The 17,145-nt window shown below is 43.4% G+C and overlaps 1 protein-coding gene across 1 annotated transcript in view; it reads left to right on the forward strand.

Annotated features, from left to right (window-relative positions):
* Nucleotides 1-17,145, forward strand: part of LOC133075830 (beta-adrenergic receptor kinase 2-like) — a 50,427-nt gene that overhangs the window by 20,538 nt on the left and 12,744 nt on the right. The window contains exons 7-10 of the mRNA XM_061170226.1: nt 2,312-2,390; nt 4,103-4,233; nt 6,417-6,511; nt 10,957-11,064. Coding sequence (XP_061026209.1) covers nt 2,312-2,390; nt 4,103-4,233; nt 6,417-6,511; nt 10,957-11,064 — 413 coding nt within the window. The remainder of the gene's footprint in view (nt 1-2,311; nt 2,391-4,102; nt 4,234-6,416; nt 6,512-10,956; nt 11,065-17,145) is intronic.

Here is a 17,145-nt window from a genome sequence, read left to right on the forward strand (position 1 = left end):
TTTGAATCAGTTGAGTGGCAAGTGTACACTGTATATTTATCTCAATGGACCTAGTTCTAGATCTAGTGGGGCACTGATGGATTTTCACCAGGGAACACATGTGTGTATCCAGCACCCATGTCAAGAGATAAAAAGTTACCGGTGTTCCAGAAGTCTCCCTGTGTCCCTTCCATCCACTCACCCCACGCCCAAGCTAACTACTACCCAGATGTCTAAAACCGTAATTTAGCTTTGCCCGTGTTGAAACTTTATATAAATGTACTCTTTTTGTGTCTGGCTTCTCTCACTCAGTGTTGCTTGCGAGATGCATCTGAGTCGTTGCTCTTAGCAACAGCACCTTCTGTAGCTAAATAGCAGGGGTCACCAGGCTATGTGTGTGGCCCAGGGACCAAATCTGGCTTGTGTTCACAGCCCATGAACTAAGAATGGTTTTTTCCTTTTTAAAGCATTGTAAAGAAAAGAAACAAAGAAGAATGTGTGATAGAGACTGGATGAGGCCTGCAAAGCTTAAAATATTTACTGTCTAGCCCTTTGCAGAAAAAGTTTGGTGGCCCCTGTTCTATAGTATTCCATCATATAAATGTGCCACAATTCGTGTATCCATCCTCCTGTTGGTAGACATTGGGGTTATTTCCTGGTTTGGGCTATTTTGAATAGTGCCGTGAGGACCATTCTCATGTCCTTGGTGCACATGAGTACAGATTCTCGTGCACATGAGTACAGATTGCTGTTAGGTAAATACCCCGGGGTAGAAATGCTGGCTCATAGGCTTTGCAAGTGGTGATCAGCTTTAGCAGATCCCACTGAACATCTTGTGAAAGTGGTAGTACCATTCCGCCCTCCCAGCGCCATATTGGAAGTTCCATTAAACTCCATACCTTTACAACACTTGGCATTGTCAGTCTTTTTAATGTTAGCCATTCTCATCGGTTTTAGTGATGATACATTGTGATTTTCAATTTGCATTTCTTTAGGGAAAACTGAGGCCTAGCATCTGTTTATAGGCTTGCGGGCCGTTTGATACTCCCTTGTGTGAAGTGCCTATATTATTATTATTGTTGTTGTTGTTGTTGCTCTTTTGCCATTTTTCTACTGGGTTGTTTGCTTTTTCTTTATTGATTGTTGAGAGTTCTTTATATATTCAAGATATATATGGATTGCAAATATCTTCTGCCATTCTGTGACTCACCTTTTTACTCTCTTAATGGTGTCTTCTGAAGAACAGAAGTTCTTACTTTTATTTTAGTCCAGCTTATCAATATTTTTATTGTTAGTGCTTTTTGTGGCCTGTTTAAGAAATCTTTACTTCACCCTAAGATCCTGAAGTTGTTCTCTTTGGTTTTCTTCTAGAAGCTTTATTATTTTACCTTGAGGTCTATATCCACCTGGGGTTGACGTTAGTGTGTGCTGTGAGGTAGGGGTGAACGTCCACAGCTGATTGTACAGATAGCCTGTTGCTCCGGCACCACTGATTGAAAAGGCCATGCTTTACCCCCACCCTGCTGGGTCACTTTATTACAAATCAAATGAGCATTTACATGTGGGTCTACTTCAGGATTCTGTTCTGTTCTACTGGTCGATTTGTCTGTCCTTGGGCTAGTTCCATACCGAATTACTGTTGCTTTACCATAAGTCTTGATATCTAGCACTATGAGTTTTCCAGCTTTATTTTTCTTCAAGTGTATCTAAACTTTTCTTGGCCATTTCCATTTCCATATAAATTTTGGGATCAGTTTGTCAATTTTCATTTTAATTAAGAGTGCATGGAATCTAGAGATTAATCTGGGGGAAAATTGACATCTTTACAATTGAGTTTTTCTGTCCTCAGCTCTGGTACATTTTTCCACTTTCAAAAGCTAATTTAATTCCATTTTTATTCTCAGTGTTTCAAAACAGTAATACAGATAACATTTCCCCCCATGGTATGGTTCTTCCAACCTCAGAATCAGAGATTGAAATGGATACTTGACTAGCCAGAACCGAAATGTAGACCAACAGAAAGACTAGCAAGGCAGTAATATTTTTCTGTAGAATCTGAGTCTTTTGAAGATGTAGATAGAGGAGTCATGATTGAATCAGAGTGACAGAGCACCTTTGAGTTCATCTCTAATTAGCAGTGTTGTGTCTCTGTGCATTTTTCCACAGAACCAGACCCACTTTCCTGGGTCTGTTAAAGTTACCAGGTCGGTGTCTGTGTTTCGTGGACGGGGCAGTGGCATGGATTAAAAAAAAATGTGTAGATGGTGTTTGGCAGTAGATGCGCTTTCCAGGGCAACTTTTGCTTTTCTTATATATATATTTTTCACTCTAGGATTGTCCTTTCATTGTCTGTATGACCTATGCCTTCCATATGCCAGATAAACTCTGCTTCATCTTGGATCTGATGAACGGTAAGCAAGACTTGGGAAGTCTGAATACACTGCAAGACTTTGCCATGATGTTGTTTGTTTGTGTTTTCATGATGTTTTATCTTAGCTTGCATTGCTCCAGACAGACTGGCCATTTGGGTCTTTCAGGTAACTAAATTCCTCCTGAAGTTTAAGGAAACCTTTTATTCTTCAATTTTCAGTTAAACTTCATTTAAAAATGTTGACTGCCATTTCCCTCTGGCTCTCCCAGTCTCTCCCCAGGAAGTTGCATTTTCTAGAAAAGATTTTCATAAAATAGTTAAAATACAGTAAAACTTGATTTTCTGGAATGCAACTGGCCTGGATGTTTAGTTTGCTTGTTCCTGGCCGTCAACTTTTAGGAATGAAATGCCTCCTAAAGATACATAGGCTGAAGATAGAAATGTATTTAAAAACCAACTTTGAAGGAGTGACTTTGGGCCAGGACAGATTTTAGCCCAGTCTTCTATGCCTTTAGCCCAGTTCCACTGTACATTGATCTTTTAAACTGTGACTGATGACCCAGAGAATGATGAAAGAGTTTTAGCTAGAAAAGTAGTTTTTTAATACTAGAAAGTGACATGGTATATACTCAAAGCATTTTTAGTAACGAGAGCTGAAATTAAAAGGCGTACAGTTCAACAAATGAAATACCTTTTTTGAAATTCACTTGAAGTTTTATTACATTTTGAGTGTTTGATTTAAAATCAGACCTACCCAACAGCATGAAGGAATTTCACACACATTATAATGAGGAGACACAGCCAGACACAGGGGCATGTACCCTGTGTGAGTCTATTTATGTGACTATCAGAACTGGCAAAACTAATCTATGGGGGGAGAGGTTACAATAGAGTCTGATTGGCTTTAATTAGGGACTGTGAGCTGATATACTGCCTGGGATGGGCATGGGACGCCTTCAGCAATGTTGGAAATCTTCTACACCTTGATCTGGTAGTGGTTATACAGGAATATGTGTGTGTGAACAGGAAGATACTTATAAAATCAAGGGCAATAAAGTTGGACACACATGAACTTCTGTAGATCAATTGAGGCTCTTCTTTTATAGTTTATAAGAACATTCCCTTACCCTGTTTGTGGCCTTCTGTGTCTCTGTAACTTGAGGCCATGTGACGATTTACCTTTTCCAACATTTTATTGTGAAAACTTCAAACATATGGCAAAATTGAAAGAATTTTACTGGGGACACCCGAATACACACCACCTGGGTTTTACCAGTTAAAATTTTACTGTATTTGCTTTCTCATGTATCTATCAATATGATCAATGTGTTTGTTTTGTTTCCTTACTATTTATTGTCCACAGAATGAGTTGCTAAGCCACCTACTGGATCACTACATGGGTTGATTCAGTTATTAGACAGAACTCAAGTAATCAAAGCAGATTAGCTAACCCTCCCTCCCCCTTGATGGTACATCTGGGAACTGTGATACCTGTCAGAGAATGGTGGCTTTGTTTCATATCGTCCTGGCTATTGTCACATCTAAGTCTTCTCAATGTTTTAGTTTTCTCTAGAATTTTTAAAGCATTTGGTCAAATTACAGAAATCAATGACACATACATATATATATATATAGACAAAGCAGAAGCATAGTTTACCTTTTTCGACTGTATCGTAACTATGCAGGATGACAGTGATTTTTGTTCCCTTTAAATTGATGCACTGAATTTAAATTCCGCGTCTCTGATTCCAGGGGGCGATTTGCACTATCATCTTTCACAGCACGGGGTGTTTTCTGAGAAGGAGATGCGGTTTTACGCCACAGAAGTCATCCTGGGGCTGGAACACATGCACAATCGGTTTGTCGTTTACAGAGATTTGAAGGTAAGGCCATTGGACAGACTCCTTCCGTTTGTCGGACCTGTGCAATAGGTGTTGTATTGCAGTTGTGGTCTTCCAGGCGTTTCCACCTCTTTCATGGTATCCTGTCATTTTCCTCGTCTCAGCCCCGATAAAGGCATTACCTTTGTGATGTCGATCTCCTCCAGACTCTGAACTCTGTTCTAAGGACTCCATCCTACTTGTCCCTATTACCTCCGTGTCTGGTGCAGCACATATGCCAACTCAAAAACTTTAATTGGTTAATTAGTGAAAAGCAGGGTAGGGGTGTTTTGTTGTCGCCCATTTTACAATTGATTGTAATTCCATTAATGTTCACTAAGCAACTGATTTGGCCCTGGCTTGGTGTGAGACCAGGAGGTGTACAAAGGTGAACTAGCAGAGAACATATATGTCTTACGGGAAGTATCTACTTGTGAACTAACACGTAGAAGGGCTGAGTCATAACTCATTTGAGGCAAGCCTGATCCGATCAGGGCAAAGTGGCTGACAGCCTGGAGAATTTCCCCCGAAGGGCACTCTCTGAGCCTCAGATTGTTTTGAATTTGCCTTAAAAAATCACTAACAGATTTTCAGATCCCTGAACTACATAGCCCCAGTCTTCCATGCTTGGGCTTCTTCACTGTGGTTCTCTTTAAAATCTTACTGGACTTGAAAAAAAGGAAATAAGTGCGTTCTGAGTTTTTCCATTCCAGACCATGATGCTTGTTCCCAGGTTCTGCATTAAGGAGGGAGTTGGGAGTTTGCTTGGTACATCCGCGGTGATATTCATCTAGCCAGCCACATGAAGAATGGGGGAGGAGATAAACGGGACCTTGACAAACTATAGAAATGATCACGCAGATATATAAAGGTGTAAATAATGGTGAGAAGAAAAATGATAGCCGTGGCAACTTCCCAAGGAGGTTGGGAGGAGAGTGGGTTTGCCTCCTCTCTGCTTCCTTCTTAACCTGAACCCAGGTTAACCAGCTAAAATGTACAGATGATGTTCCTTTGCTCATGTGTTGTGATTAGCTTTTAAAGGTTACCGCCTAAGAATCTAAAATGGTGTATTTTAGTGTTGAGCATATTATGTTTTTCACAAGGGACTTTGTAACTTTTAAAGCCTCCTGCAAGGTTAAAGAATTACTCCCTTAGCCTTCACATGAACATAAAGAAGAAAAAATGTATTTTCATCACATTAGAAATAAGTAAACACTGGTTGGCACATGACATTTTATTTTCTCATGGTGAGTTTTTCAGAAGAATAAAATACACACCGAAGGCCCATGAAGCGCCATTGTAATACATTTTAATTTAAATCTATAACTGGTTTCTAATGATCTTGATGCAGTATTTTTGTCTTCTAAGCTATTTAGTAGGCAATGGTATTACCTAATTTTTATTCAGACTTAATTCTAGTCATTCATGATTATTCATGCTTCAAGTTTATAATGGCATCCATTATTTTTATTTCAAGCAAAATAATAGCTGATCTCCAGCAGAAAAATATCAAGATGACTGTAATTCAATGTATATTAGGGAGAGGAGCTTTGTTTTCCATGATTATGCTGACTAAATCTAATCTTAATGGATACATTTCATCAGAGTTGTGGTCAAAATCATATTTGGTCATTTGGTAGGGTCCTCTGTTGATCCTGTACTAATAAACAGAAATGACATTTATCGGGATTAATGTGGCACCGTGGAATATTTTGATTTCTTTGGTCACTATTTGTATATTTTTACAAGATTCCTTTCTGTGCTGTGCTTCGTGGCTTCATTCTCTGAAGTCCTAGTAGTTACAGAGGCCAAGGAGCCTGTGGACTCACTCCCTTTGTGGAGAGACTCACCATTCTGGCTGGATTGCACTTCTTGCTGTGAAAAAGAAATACTTTAACTCCGATGGACTGTGGTTGTAACCCTCCCGTGTTACCCGCCCTGTATTCCATCATCAAATGAGTAGAATCCTTCCCATCTGTCATTACCACTTTCCTGCTGAAAGTAACATGAAACATGTCATTGTTGGTATCATGCCCCACTTGGATGTGATGATATAATTAATGCTAGGATTCATGTGTAGGAATGAACTGTGATAAAATAATGAGATATCAAGTGCCAATAGTTTTAGAAGTTAGCCCCTGGGACATCTTGGGGACTCTTGAAGATCACCTTCTCTTTCATTTTAGCCCGCAAATATCCTCTTGGATGAACACGGACACGTTAGGATATCAGACCTTGGTCTTGCCTGCGATTTTTCCAAAAAGAAGCCGCACGCGAGTGTGTGAGTAGTATAGCACCTCTGTCACTGTCGTTTCCTAACTCAACTCGCCTATTCACTCAGACCCTGACGTGGTCATTTGTTCCCCCATTTTTTCTTGCCAATAGGGATTTTCAGCATGTGGCAGTGCCGGGTCAGGGGAAGGTCCCGTATCCCAGGCTGTGGGAGGGGAGATAAGGGTGGTGGTGTGCTCGCTCTCACCGTTTGGGGGAACACGCAGGGACCCACAGTGTAGCTGCCCGGGGGCAGGGTGATCTAAGGGAAAGATAGGGGCCTCAGCAGCAGACCCAAATCCATGCTGGCTGTGTGACCCTGAGGCAGTCAGCTCACCTGCTTGACCCTCAGTCTCTTTATCTATAGGGTAGAGGTAGTAATAGACCCCTGAAAGCTTATATGCCAAAGAAGGTGCACAGGCAATTGCATAGAACTTTCCAAGGAAGGCCCAGAGGTCAGGTTTCTCTCTCCGTCTACTTTTTCCTTCTTTTTCAAAACAGTTTGTTTTTTTTTTTTTGCTAAAAAGAAATTAGGGTTCTTTTTTTAATTTAAAAAATCATCTCCTTGCAATTCAAGCTTTTAATGCAGGTCATATTGTTAGATCTGAATATTACGTCCGTCCTCTAAACAACCATGTGGTGGAAGCTCCCTGATGCCCTGGCCGTCGGCCAGCACCTGTCCCCTCTCAGGGGACCCTAAGCTGCTTCCAGCAGTGGCCATGCTTGTTCTGCAAGTGTTGACACTTGCCCAAGGACTTCCCTGAACCTGAGATTGTTAAAATGACAACAGGAGTATGAAGTAGCTGCCCTGGGGCTCAGCAGAAGCAGAACGGAATACGTACTGGTTTTTATTCCTATTTCTTTAGTATCAGTTTATCTGGGTGGAAGATGTGGACATATGTGCAGTTTGTGGAAAAACAGGTGACTTTTGCTTGATTTTTCTTTTTTAATATATCAGTCTTAGCAGTGAAGCTCTTAAAATTCCATTTTATTGTGCATCATTGCTGTGTTGAATGGTCTTGAAGTAACTCCCAGGAGTCTCATTTCATGCATCCGTGCAGAAAATAAACTATAAATCCTTTTTTTTTTTTTTTTTTTGCGGGACTAAAAATAAAGTGGTTCTAAAACTGCAGTACTTTATGAGGGACTGCGTTAAATCAGAATTGCCATTTAAAGCTCTGATCAGATGTTAATAGCGATTAGCACCGTTTCTGTAAACATGTTTCTCTCTTCCTACAGAATCTGGGATATGGTGATAAAAGCCTTAGCATTTTGCCAACACTTGACAATTATGAGGCCAGAACCTGGGGTTGTATAAGCCTCTCCCAGGGAGTTCATCAGACTTTTTTTTTTTTTTTTTTTAATTATTTAATTATTTATTTATTTATTTTTGGCTGTGTTGGGTCTTCGTTTCTGTGCGAGGGCTTTCTCCAGTTGTGGCAAGCGGGGACCACTCTTCATCGCGGTGCGCGGGCCTCTCACTATCGCGGCCTCTCTTGTTGCGGAGCACAGGCTCCAGACGCGCAGGCTCAGCAATTGTGGCTCACGGGCCTAGTTGCTCCGCGGCATGTGGGATCTTCCCAGACCAGGGCTCGAACCCGTGTCCCCTGCATTGGCAGGCAGATTCTCAACCACTGCGCCACCAGGGAAGCCCCATCAGACATTTTTAAGAGAGTCATTTGAATTTTTAATGCCACGGCTATTTGGTATGCTCATTTCTTCAATTTAGTATAGTCACAACTGAATATGAATCGGAGAGCTCAGAAGAGTTAATCTCCCAAAGGAATTAACTTTCAGATGCAGAGTTACTTATTCCCTTATAGGGCCTCCCCCTCTTCTTAGTGTAATTCACATGTCAGATCTGAAAGACGGGCTTTTGTCCATAGCTGAACAGCATCTGTAAAGGGATGGGATCGGGAAGGTTGATTTCCATGTTTAAACGATGATAGTGAGGCCACTACTTAAAAAGGATAAACGCACAACAAAATTCTGTATTTTTAAGTAGAGGAGGCATGTCATGGCTGAGAACAAAGGCTTTCGAGTCAGCAGATGTGGGTTTGAATCCTCCTTCCACGTGGCACCAGCCTCATTTTTCTCCTCTATAAAGAGGTAGTAACAATGCTGCTTACTTCACGTGACAGTTGTGAGGGTGAAGTCAACTCCTTCATGTAATAAGTATTTACTTCACATTGGCTGTGTGCCAGGTGCTGGTGATGCAGCGGGGACCGAGGCAGAAGAGCTCCCTGACCTCCTGGAACCAGCAGCCCCGGGGGCTGTCCGGGAAGTGACCGGTGTGGGGGACAGCACTCATGCCATGAGCTGAACATCGGCTGTCCCAGGCATGTGTGGCCGGCTGCTCTGAATATGTTGTTATCTTCACAGAAGACCCACAGGGCATGGGTATAATCATCTTTTATGGGATGGAAACTGAGGTTCAGAGACACTAAGGAACTTGAACAAAGTCACATGCCTGGCACATCGTGGGGCTAGAATTAAGATCCAGTTCTGTCCGACTCCAAAGCTTGTGTTCCTTACACTCTGTCTGAACTCCCTGAGGCTTTGAGAGGATCGACTTGGTACGAGATTAAAGATTTGTGGCCAGAATTTCACCCCAGACTGGGCTTCTCTGGTCTTTTCAAAGCCGTAGGTATGATGCCAGGACTTCGTCAGACGCTGGCCCGTCTGCACAGCAGCGTTGTGGTTGGTTCTCCATCTAGGTTTAGACTCAGTCCATCTAACGATGGAATCAAATTCTGACAAACTGAAAGTGAACCATGAAGCAACCACCAAATGACACAGAAAAACTTTGTTTTTGGAATCAAACAGATCATCAGTGACTCATTGAGTCCCAGCTTATTTTATCCAGGAACACAAAGCTCAATCCCCTGTCATCATGTCTTCAAATGCTCAAGTGTTCTTTCAGCATGAACAGCACAGATCGTCAGTGGGAAGCGGCAGGAAGCACTAGGTGCTGCCGTGTAGGCAGAAGCTGAAAACCATGGAGGTGGGCAGGTCCAGTGCTCTGCTGTGTCCAGTGCCCACTCAGAGACGTGATCTGCGTTAACCCCATGCATTTATCCTTGTTGAGATCTTCCCGTCCCAGAACTGGGTTTTGACCCCGAGAATCGCAGGTTAAAAAGGTCACCACAAAGGTTTTCCCAGCAACACCAAAGTTAAACCTCCCCAGAAAATGGCTTGGATACCCCTTGAGGAAATCTCTGACTCTCTCACAGTGTGCCTTGCTGACCTCACGCTGTCAGACTTTGGATTCTGGATGGCGGAGCTTTTCTGAGGGATGGACCAGTGCCCGTTTTCACTGTTTGAGAAAGTCTTTCAAGGTAGAACTCTGAGGCAGAGAGGGTATCGGGCCCAGTGCTGATCCAGGATCACTTGTCGGAGCAGATTCTCACTGTTCCTGAGCATAAGTTAAAAAGGATTATAATAACGTAAGGATAGAGAATAAAATCCCTAACATAGGTTGAGTTCTTTTTAAGAGCCAGCACTATCCTAAGCCCATTACACACGTGTGATCCTCACGGCACCCCTGTGGGATGAAGGTGTCATTCTATCACCCATTCTATCAGTGAAGAAAATCAATGAAGGATGGGACCAGAGCTACAGTTAAAGGCTTTTTCGGGGCCCTTTCAGGCCACGTCTTTGAAAGTTCCCCACGAGCCCTCTCTTGCGCGCTTGGAACAGTGCGTGCTCAGATCTTTAAGGAGGGGTGGGGAGTCGCAGAATGGGAAAGGATTTTGAGTTGCAGATAACACATGTTATATATAAATGGTTGTCCTCCCAAGTGATTTTTCTCAGCTTCCTGCAAGTCGCCTGCACATTTGTTTGGCTGAGTCCTTTGAGCTGTCAGCGGCTCTTTAAACCGGATACGTGATTTCTCTGTCTCCGTACCTGTCGGCTTGTCCCCCCACGCCCGCCCTGCCTTGGAGACCATCGTGACCGTGGAAGGGTGGGAGATACGACGGGCATATGTGCGAGCCCGGTCCTCAGCACCGGAGGGTGGCGCCACCCAGGGACGCCCATGCCCATCCCTTCCAGGTCACTGTTCATCACCCCCTCCCCCCGCTCCCTCCCCCAGCCCCACACATCTCCTCAGGAGAGCCCTCGAACGAATGGGCCTGCCCTTGACTCCTCCTGGCTGGAGTGAGGAAGGACTCCCGAGACTCACATTTCACCTCCGAGACCGTGGAGTGCGCGCATTGTCCATATTTATTTCATATGGTAATTTATTTATATTCAGTCCTATCCTAATGAAGACAGGAGAGGTCGTTTTCCCACTGGGTGTTTGCTGAATCATATTTGGTGGAAGCACTGTCGTCCCCTCCGCCTTGTTCATAGTTGCCGACATGGATGAATGATGCTCAGACCTCTTGGTGAGCTGGGAATATTGTATAAGGTCTGCAAGCACTGATAACCGCACATACCCTTTCTTCTCCCCAGGGGCACCCACGGGTACATGGCTCCCGAGGTCCTGCAGAAAGGGACTGCGTACGACAGCAGTGCCGACTGGTTCTCCCTGGGTTGTATGCTTTTCAAACTTCTGAGAGGGTGAGTGAAATGCGTCCTTTTAGTACCATCACCATGGCATGCACTTGGATCAAAATCAAAAATATTTACATGTTATTAGGTGCTAATATCGTTTTAGATCACACAGTGATCTTTAAGACACACACTGATCCAGGCGATGCCCACAGCTCTTTCTGCCCGTAAAAGTGAGAGTTTCTTTCCCATAAGCTTTTGGTATTTTTGTTCCATGCCAGGAAGGTATGCCAACACGTTTAGACCTAAAACAAGACTTTGTTGGAATATTTCCATTGATAAGCCTTATTTTGGGAATAAGTGTTATTTTTAAATGTAGATAATCGAAGAGGGTAGGAGAATTTCTTTTCCCTAGGAATTAATTACTCATGATCGTCTTGTGAGGTTAAAGCATTTTTTACACAAAAGGATGAACACCCAAAGAGAATCTGTTTTAAAAGTGTGCATCTGTTTGTGAACATGCTGAAATTTGTAGGTTTTAAAAACACAAAAATGAAATTGTGTAATTCTGTGTTTTTCATTTGTTATACTTGACCCTTAGTTCTAATCTACCAGAGATGATGAAATACAAGCGGAAAGAGGATGGAATGAAAGCGCTCTCCAAATATGTTCTCATATTGAACGTTTACAAATTATGTTAATATTTCCATTAATTTTAAGAGTCTTTAGCCAATTTTAACAGAGAGCTGAATTGTTTAAGATATGTTTTTGATTATTCTCCATTCACAGAGATACAAAAAGCAGTTTACATTAAAATTTCCTGGTCAGGATTCTCCCTGTAACGTTGCTTCTATGAACACACAGGACTGGTAGTTTGCTAAACTTTCCATGTTTCCCTCGGAAAGCCTTATTGAGCATCGCTGCATCCTCTTATTACATTTAGCACAATCTGAAAAGAGGCTGGATTCCCTGTCTTCCCCCCAAACTAGGTTCCAAGCACCCCGGCTGCTTCCCCAGGACCTGGATAATCTAGTTGTTCTCTGCTCGCTGCATTCACTTGGGAACTAAAATTGTATTGCTCAGAGAGTCAGGTCCTGTTGGTCCTTAATTGAATTATCATGTTTGTGGAGCCTGGATGGCCTTAATTCATGTCATCAGACTAGCTGACCTAATTAGAGTTTCTGCAAAGCAAACCAGAGAAAACCACTTCCCACCCGAGATGTTTCTCCAGCCGGCGGGAGTCCCTGCATGCATGGTAAGTGCATCCAGACACACCATCTTCACTGAGGTCTCCGCTGAAGAAGGGGTTGGAGATTAGAATCCACACTTACAGAGTCACGAGATGATTTAAGAAAAACTCTGCACAACAGCAAAAGCTGAATGCATTAACTCAAGATTGAAAAGTCAGTTGTAAAATGTGGCAGGGAAACTTGCAAAGTCTTGCATTTAGGGCTTTGTTTGTTTATTGATTTTTGTTTAATATTGTTATTCTGTCTGTTTATAATTCCATCTGTGTAGTCTAGGGATGATCTGGCATATACCACTATTTTTAAAAGATCTGAAAATTGGTTTGATCGTTATCTCTATGCCAGCAGTGTGATTTGTAGCTGATAAAGCCAGTTCCGTCTTACTTGGTCATGGTTCAAGTTTGGAGGATTGCATTGGAAGGTGGTAATTCCTTTATGACATCCTTGATCAGGCTTGATTGAAGCATTATGTTTGATGTGACCCCTGTTGAGAGGAATCTTGGCCAACAGGAAGACATCCAGAGGATGGTCATGAGGATGGGATGGGATGGATGGATAAGAAGAGATGAGAATGGTGACAGCTAGAAATCGTGGCTCATATGGACAGGTTCAGAGAGCTGGGTACAGTGCTTCAGACGGCCATCCTGTTGGCTCCAGCTGTCAGAAGGCCCATCTCATTGAAGGAGGCATACTCATCTGTACAGCTCTAGACAGTGAGCATTTTCAGGAGAGAGAAGACTTCAATTTGACGCAAGAATGTCCATTCAGCATTTGAGCTGCCCTGTGAAGGCATGTCCTGCCTCACAGATAGCCAGCTCCCCGTCACTGCCTGGTGACCATCCACTTAGCCTGAAATGGCAAGAATCCTTCCAATGCCTAACAAAGAGAATAGATGAATCTTCCCTACAAAGATGTATGATCGTCTGCCATTCTTTCTAATACTTGTTGAAAAGGCAATCCCAGGAATGGAGAGAGCACTAAAATCAAAGAGCGGGGAAACATTTTTTGACTTAAGTGATTTAAATACAATTCGGTGAGCATTTATTGAGTACCTGCAGTATGCAAGAGCCTGTGCTTGATGCTGTGGGGGAGGGAAGGAGGGAGGGAGGGAGCCACACACAGTCCTGGAGGAACTCGGAGGAGAGTAGATAGGTACACACACGTACGAAGTTGTGAGCTGGATGGGCTGTGCTGGGAGAGCAGAAGTGGGATCACCAGCTCTAACCTGGAAGCACAGGGCTGACCTGACAGCGTCACGTAGGAGTTGGTGTGGGAAGTGTTCTCCCACAGACAGGATGGCAGGATGAAGACCTGGAGCGGAAGTAGACGATGGGGAGGGCGCAATACGGAGCAGGTGCAGGTGGTCTTTCCCCATCAACGACCTGTGAGTGGGGGGGGGGTCAGCTGTTGGTCGCGGGGAAGGTGTGCTGAGAGAGAAGATGGAGAAAATTGGGGCAGGGCCGGGGGCCACCTAGAATTCCATGCTGTGCAGGTGGGGCTTTGTTCTTAAGGCCCCAGAGACTGAGGGCTTTTAAGCAAAGGAGGGACAGAGAAAGGAAGCATCTTTTAAGCAAAGGTTGGGTTGCTCTTCAGTAAGAGGATGCTGGTGGGAGGCATGTCTAAGAACCCAGGCAAAGGCTTGAGTAGCGCTGTGGTACTGGGATCAGAAAGGCCACAAATGACTTAACAGTATCGTTCTTATAGTCCATAGCGGTTTTTGTTTTTTCAGTGGATGCTTGGCTATGGACAGATAGGAGTTTAGATTCAAGGTGATTGGGAGGATGGTCATATCACTACCAATGTCAATGGGTATAAAGTATCAGTGGTTCATATTAAGCTGGTGTTTATTGAGGGCCCTTCAGGAGCAAAGCATCATGGTGAGATCTGGAGGCGATGGAGCCTTCGTCCCCTCAGCTTAAACAAGGGGTAAGAAGGTTCCATCCCGGCGTACAGAAGCATCCTATTCAGTTCTTACACACTGTACAGAGGGAGCCCGAGTAGCTGTCTTTTCTCAGACACAAGGGGCCTAAGGAACTGAAACAGGTAACTCAGGAGGGGGTGGGAGGAGAGCGCGGCCAACGTGGCCTCCCGGGCGCGGGCTTCACAGGCAGTCTGTCCCCCGGTATCCTGGTGCTCTTACGGGGCGGCCGCGGCATCAGTCCTCATGGGATGAACCAGACTCCATGCCAGCCACTCCCCAGCGCTCGTCCTCAACCCCAGGAGTGCTTGGCAATGCCCGGGGACATTTTTGGTTGTCACAACTTGGCATCTAGCGGGTTGAGGCCAGGGTTGCTGCTAAGCATTGTACAGTGCACAGGGCGGCCCCCGCTGCTCCAACAAAGGATCACACAGCTGAGGATGAGAAACTCTGCTCCAGAGCAAGTCTCTTCCCCTCCTCCCCACATCTGCACAGTGAGGGTGACCAGTGGTCACCAAGGGTTTTTTCGCTTCTGTTTTCTCTGATCAGATACTTCTCGCACTGACCAGTGTGCCCCATTGCTTCTGCTGAAACACTTATCTGAACCCCTAGTTCTGTTGTGACACCCTAGAAGGATCCCACAGGGTGCAGGGGACAGGAACCTGGATGTAAGGAAGCTGTCGAGGCCCGAGAACGTGTTTGCATCCCTGGGCTCAGTGATGGACCCATCCGCTCAGGGCCATATGTTGGGTGGGGGTCACTGCTTCCACTTCAGCTGACTGTCAGACACTGAAGAGCGCCTGTGTATAAAGAGGTGTCCACGTTGCAAATGTGCGGAATCACCGTCATGATCCTCAATCTAGAGTTCAGCTCTCTGTGAGGGGAAAGAATTGACGTGACAGTAGCCTTGATCTTAAACTTGTCACCATTGATTGTCAGACACGAGGAGAGAGCCCAGGTGGTGGTCTGGGGAGAACTGAGCTCTGCCTGAGGTTGCCGAGTTGGTTCCCATAGGGAAAAAAAGGAATGTTTATAAATACTTTGGTAGCTATTGGCTTAGGTTCAAAACTCACATTTGACGTAACATGCAATCTTTTTGGTATTCTAAAATTAATTTTTGACCTAAGGATTTGTAGTCACTTGTATTTATAAATGGATTGTTTTTGAGCTCATCTTTTCACTGTGAATGATGTATCGTGCGTGTGTGTGTGTGTGTGTGTGTGTTTCCCCATCATTTAGCATGCCTTGAACGTTTTCCCAACTCGTTTGAGGGAAATTTGCGGCTCTCCCACTCTCTCTGTTATTCAAAAGCTACATCTGACCACTGTACGTGTGAATTCTATTCCCATAACGTCCCCTGACGCAGCCGGAGTGTTGCATGTGCTGTTGGAAGAGCTTGGCCCACGTCATAAGCTGTTGACAGGCCCGTTACTGTCTCCTATTTAAAGCAGCTGCGTCGGGGAGCAGCTGTGATCACACAGGATCTGCGAGCACCACGTGCCTCCCTCAGAATGGAGATCATTACTATAGGAGGTTTTCTTTAACATTTTCCAAAATAGAAACAGAATCTTGGGTTTTGTTCACAAAGAATAATCAAGAAGACATTGGAAACAGATGCGCCTCAGGACTTGAACTTGAAAGACCAGACTTTCTCAGCGCAACAGCGAAGAACCGAAGAACCGAAAAGCATTTCCGATTGTTTCTTATTGAGTCAGACGTGGCAGAGCTATGTTTATCAAATGGGATTTGTAGCGATCGGGCCTGTGTGCCGGGAATGTTTTAATGTTTAACTCCCGTCCCCTCGCAAAGCCCTCCCTCTGGTCACACGAAAGAGTTTTTAAATTTAGCACGGAGCATCTCTGTCAGAACACAGTCGTCCTTCTCTCCAAGTGTCCGGGCACAGCCCTCTGCTTCCAGCGTCAGATGCAGGCAGGCACATGAGGGTCGAGAGCAGGAAGGGGTCCTCCGGCTTTGCACACAGGAGCCAAAGCAGATGGATTTGCCGAAACACAGGAGACCTTCACACAATCCCGTTTTATACGTTAAGGAACTCTGTGGGGTAGGAGCAGTTGTGTCATGAAGAGAGACTGAAGTTGTAGTAAGATTTAATAGACCTATATTCCTTTTCTCTTGAACCATGAACATGTTAATATCTCTGTGTATTTTGCATACAAGAATGATACAAGTCAAGTTTTTAAAAATTATAGTATCTCATAAACAACAGATATCGTTTGTTATTCTATCCCATTTGCTTTTTAAATGCAGTAATTTTACATTTTTCTCCTTGGAAACAATTAGGATGCAAAGAATATTTCCAATCAAAATCTGTTTTAAAGATTGGCGTATGTTTGCTTGGTACTAATTTACCTTGTTTAGATTTTTTTTTTCCAAATTAATGCTTTCAAGAGATGGAAATTACTGTGTTTTTCACTGCATACGAAAGAAAGCAAGCCTTAGAGTGCCCTCTCTTGTACAAAGTGAAAATTGAAATATTTAAATAATAAATATTCTGAAGTGGACTCATCATCATAGTTTAACTTATTCAGTAGCAAGAGTGGGTGGACGTTTTAGTTCTTTTTTCTAAATCACATTGATTTATGTGCTCAACATCCGTATCCATTTTATAGAGTTAACTATTTTATATAATGTCTTGCCTCAGATTATGTTATATATGCCTTATAAATAAATCTACAGGGTTGATCATTTTACAGGCATGTCTTACCATCAGAAATCTCAGTCATATCCCTTCTTTAATTTTCAAGTGAATAAATAAGGCCAGGGTTTTCTAGTTGGCATGTTTACTAGTCTCTTTTAATGCTAAGAGTATCTTTGGTTTTTTAAATTTATTTTATTGAAATATAGTTGATTTACAATGTTGTGTTAGTTTTTAGTGTACAGCCAAGTGATTCAGTTATATAAATATATATATATATATATATATATATATATACACATTCTCCTTCACATTCTATTCCATTATGGTTT

This window comes from Eubalaena glacialis, chromosome 15 (genome assembly GCF_028564815.1).
Source record: "Eubalaena glacialis isolate mEubGla1 chromosome 15, mEubGla1.1.hap2.+ XY, whole genome shotgun sequence".
NCBI lineage: Eukaryota > Metazoa > Chordata > Mammalia > Artiodactyla > Balaenidae > Eubalaena > Eubalaena glacialis.